This window comes from Papaver somniferum, chromosome 2, assembly GCF_003573695.1.
Source record: "Papaver somniferum cultivar HN1 chromosome 2, ASM357369v1, whole genome shotgun sequence".
In the NCBI taxonomy this organism is placed as follows: Eukaryota; Viridiplantae; Streptophyta; class Magnoliopsida; order Ranunculales; family Papaveraceae; genus Papaver; species Papaver somniferum.
Genome location: NC_039359.1, coordinates 36,114,601 through 36,119,027, shown reverse-complemented (window position 1 = coordinate 36,119,027; position 4,427 = coordinate 36,114,601). Strand labels below are relative to the sequence as shown.

The 4,427-nt window shown below is 41.1% G+C and overlaps 1 protein-coding gene across 1 annotated transcript; it reads right to left on the bottom strand.

Annotated features, from left to right (window-relative positions):
• Positions 1 to 1,570: 1,570 nt before the first annotated feature.
• Positions 1,571 to 4,106, bottom strand: LOC113347367. The gene is made up of 2 exons (XM_026591009.1): positions 3,030 to 4,106; positions 1,571 to 2,910 (listed from the first exon to the last, which is right to left on the bottom strand). The coding sequence occupies exons 1-2, from the start codon at positions 3,451 to 3,453 to the stop codon at positions 2,201 to 2,203; spliced, it is 1,134 nt and encodes a 377-aa protein (XP_026446794.1). The 5' UTR covers positions 3,454 to 4,106; the 3' UTR covers positions 1,571 to 2,200.
• Between the last annotated feature and the right edge of the window lie 321 nt (positions 4,107 to 4,427).

Genomic DNA, 4,427 nt, shown 5'->3' with positions numbered 1-4,427 from the left:
GGGGTGTATGACTTCTCTATAAAAAAATCTTGAACCATGGCTATCAGATGCACATGAGTGGTATCCCAAAAAACTTGAAAGAACTTACTTTTATAACCATCTGGTCCAGGATCACGTTTTGAGCCAATATCGAACAACGCCTTTTTAATCTCCGTCGGGGTTACTGCGGCAGTCAGTGTAGAGCACTGACTAGGGGTAAGACGAGGTGATACTGCTTCAAACAGCTGATCATCAATGGAGGTGGTCGGTGCAACATATAGGGAAGATAAATGGTCTATTATGAGTTTGGTGATGTTGTTTTGATCGAACGTCCATCTGCCTTGCTGATCCTTTAGCTGCTGAATATTGTTGTGCCCCCGATGAATTGTTGTTGTAGTATGGAAGAAAGTTGTATTATTGTCTCCCGATGATAGCCATTGAATTCTTGACTGTTGTTTCCGGTAGGTGGCATGGTTCGTGAGTAAGATCAAATGGTTGTTGCGTACATCTTTCTCTTGCTGGAGCCAGTAATTTAATGCATTTTCCGTTTGGTGTGCACATTGGTGTTGAGAATTTTGTATTTGCGCCGTGGATAACTTTATCATGGTGGGTAAGTGACCAAAAGTGTTCCGATTCCATTGGGTGAGGATTTTGCTTGTAGTGGCTAGCTTTAGATGTAGTGCATTTGTCGGATCCTCATCGTCCTCTTGACTCCATGCTCCACTGACTATCTATTTGATATGTAGGTGTGAAAGCCATAAGTGTTCAGACTTATAATTTCTTGCGCACTGCCATTTGATCGCCTGTGGTTGTAGGAGTAAAGGTGCATGGTCAGAAGTAATACGTGGCAGGTGTGTGATTACGGTGTGTGGGTTGACTGTTCTCCATCGTTGGTTTGCCAATGCGCGGTCCAGGCGTTCCATGATAATGTCGGCTCCTTGTTGTTGGTTGGTCCAAGTGAATGGGTCTCCTTGAAATCCCATGTCTACCAGTCCGACTTCATCAATCATGTTGAGTAGCGGTTGTGATTGCGCAAACGTGACTGGTCTTCCTTTTTTTTTTCTTTTTTTTTTTTTCTGTTTGGTCAAGTACTTCTTTAAAGTCTCCCATTAGTAACCATGGTAGTTGTGTGTTTGGGAATATGGTGGTGAAGTTTTTCCAAAGATCCCATCGCGCAGCACTTTGAAGTGGTCCATAAATTCCTATGAATAACCATGGTTGTCCTGGTGTCGGGGGAGTAACACGTGCATGGATGTAGCTCTGCGATTGTTCTAGTATTTTAACTTGGAGTTGATCATTCCACATGAGGCAAAGCCCTCCTTTATGGTCAATTTTTGGTACCGAAAAGCTATGTTGGAATTGAAGTGTGTGTTGTAGATTATTCATATGCATAGAAGTAGCCAAAGTTTCGGAGAGAAATACCATTGTCGGTCTGTGTAGAAACTAGTCCACGCAAATGTTGAATTGTAGTAGGTTGTGTGATACCTCTGCAGTTCTACGCTATGAGACGCAGCAAATCCGTGGTGTTGTCCGGAACTGCTGGCTTAACAAAAACCAAGAGAAGAAGGGAAAAGAAAAACTAAACAAGCTAAGAAACCAGAGGTTTAGTTCAAACTACTTCTAGGTACACCAAAGGCTACTTAGTAGTAGTAGTAGAAACTTTGAGTGGACCGGAATACAGAATAAGCAACAGACAACAGGAAAGTAAAGATATAAACTACACAATACACAACAGGAAAAGTAAAGTACACTGAAACAGAAGGGAAATTAATACTACTAGGGGCCTATTAGATAACCAAAAAAACAGGAAAAGTGACTAGCGTCCACCGGCCCTACGACTAGGTTATGTTGCTTTTAAGATATTACTGTGATACTTCTTCATGTCAGGGATTCAAATTACGGATTCTGCGGCTTCGGCTTGGGAGCTTTGGAGGATGAAGCTTCATCATCGTTAGTACATGACGTTACTTTCATTGCATCATTACATTGATCATCATCCGATTCTTCACTGTCCAGATCCATCTAAAGTGCAGTCGGGATGTTTTGGGGTTTCAGCTTCTTTGACGCCCTGGATGCCTGGTACAAATCAACAAGATAGGATGGGTTGGCTGCAGCAATTTTAGCATATTTTGGTCTCTTGTTTGCAGGCCAAGTTGCAATCCAATCAAGGTAATCCTCCATGTTGAGTTGTTCTCGTGCCTGAGTAACTTCAGTTAAACCCTTATGAGAAATGGCAGTGTAGAGTTCTCGGTTTCATTGGTGATGACGTCCATGAGATGAGGTGGGTTTCGCCTCTTGGTATTTGGCTCTCACTCTTCTCCTCACTTGGTGGTTTCCTCTGATTCGATGAAGCGGCTGAAGATGCAGTGTCTTGAGTAATTGATTCATCATAATCAGGGATTGAAATCTCCGATTGTGCTGGGGAGTTGGAGGCATGGACGCGTAGGCTATCCGAGTAATCCATGCTGTCATCTTCACCAGAACGGTAGTCAGGGAATAACTCTGCAAGTGGTGGAATGACATAAGGCTCTCCTTGTGCTGGTTGTTGTGCAGGCTGTTGTGCGAAAATAATCTCTGGACAATCATGTCTTTTATGTCCAACCCTATGGCAGAAGGAGCAAAACACTGTTGGGAATTCATGATATTCAAATCCAAGCCAATTGATACATGCTTCTTCTCCTTCTCCATATTCAGCATGTGTGCCAAAGTGTAGCGGTTGGCGAATATCAACTCTGACACGAAGTTGTATTGAATACAGTCCGTTGGGTCTTCGGAAGGGTAAGTTACGTGCAACAATGACACCCATACGACGTAAGTATAAGCCAGGAGCTAAACCTGCAATCTGATCTGGGTAGAACTCATGGACCGTGATGTCAAATTCTTCATGAGTATGAGAAATATCATTGATATCCAGGTTTTCATCCCATTTTTCTGCACAAACAAGTCACCCCATATTATTCTAGTTTCTTGACGCAAAACACGAACCATCTCATGATAATACTTAAACCTGATAAGGTAAATATGTTCTCTTAGATTAAGTACAAACATACCTCCATGAATCCTCCACTTATACTTGCAGGCACGACTGAGGTCTTTAGGTCTAACCTCAGCTTTCGAAGAAAAACCACCAATAAGACAGTGCCTCCATAAGTTACTGGAAGCAGCTAAAAACTCATGGGGTATGTGGGAGAAATTGTCGTGCCTTCCACCAGCCAGGTTCATGGAATCTTGAATAAAATTGGTAAGTCTGTTTACATCACCGGTCCAAAGAGATGACATGGTAATGGAGAGTTTAGAGCAACACACACTCAGGTTTGGGTTCACAGGCAACCGCAAGAAAAAAGGATAGGAAAATAATAGGGGTAATAAGGGCTGGGAGAGCTGGGTCTTGATAAAGGTGTTGGGGGTAAGTAATAGTAGCAAACAACTGAATTTATACATGAAATCAATGATAATTTGATAAGCGGTGGACATAATTTAAATAAAGTTATGGGTGTTGCGGCAAGTTCCAGGGAACAAAAAAATGTTGCAGGTATATAGATCAGAGGAAAAAAACTTGATTGGAAAGGTGTTTTTGAGATTAAACCTTACAATCTTGACATCTGTTCTAAAGGATGCAGCAGCAGGCGACACAATCAGGTGAAGTAAATAAACCAAGAGGTAATAAGCAATTACCAGCATGATGTGTAGGGAGGTTACCGGAGGAGCAATTACGAAGTAGGTGAATCATCAAACTGACAAGGGGAAAGACCAGGGGAAAAGTTGAGATTCATGAACCAACTTGATAAACATGAAGCCGCTGGAACAAAACTCCCAAAGCACAGACCAATTAGTAGCTCACATCTATCAAATCCGTATGAGTAATCAAACATTTCTGCCATAAAACCCCTATGAGTAATCAATCAGCAATTAAACTTTTGAATCCTTGAAATCCCTAAAAGAAATACAATATCACATAGATTTGTGAACAACATAACCTTTTGCAGTAGGGGCCAGTGAACTACCTAATTAGCCTCTCAGAATTGAGAGAATCATTGAAAAGATTGGGAAAAAAAATGAGTTTTGGAAAAGAAACCCGAAGGGTTTTTGGCTTCAGTGGGAAAAGCGTTTTTCTCTCTCCTGTGGATGTATCGTTAAGCTTTAATTGTAATTATAATGTTCATGTATATAAATGAGTCATAGTTGTTGTCCAGGAACCCAGTACCGTTCACTAGTAATCGCTAAATTATGCTAATTTGGCAACACAAGGTTACGTTTGGGGGAAATTAGTGGGAGACCCAAAAAAAAATAATATTGTCGTTCTCAGACTCACAATTAATTTTGTATACCGTGACACTCATGATTATATGAAATTATTATATGAATCAATACATAACTGGTTATGCATACTATCTTTTTCAGGGGTATAATTGGCAGCGCAACTTGGACATAACATATCTAAAAATCCG

Coding starts and splice junctions, on each gene's coding strand:
- LOC113347367 (XM_026591009.1), bottom strand. CDS start 3,453: ATGTCCACCGCTTATCAAATTATCATTGATTTCATGTATAAATTCAGT. Junction 2,911..3,029: donor TAAGTGGAGGATTCATGGAG/GTATGTTTGTAC, acceptor TTGTTTGTGCAG/AAAAATGGGATGAAAACCTG.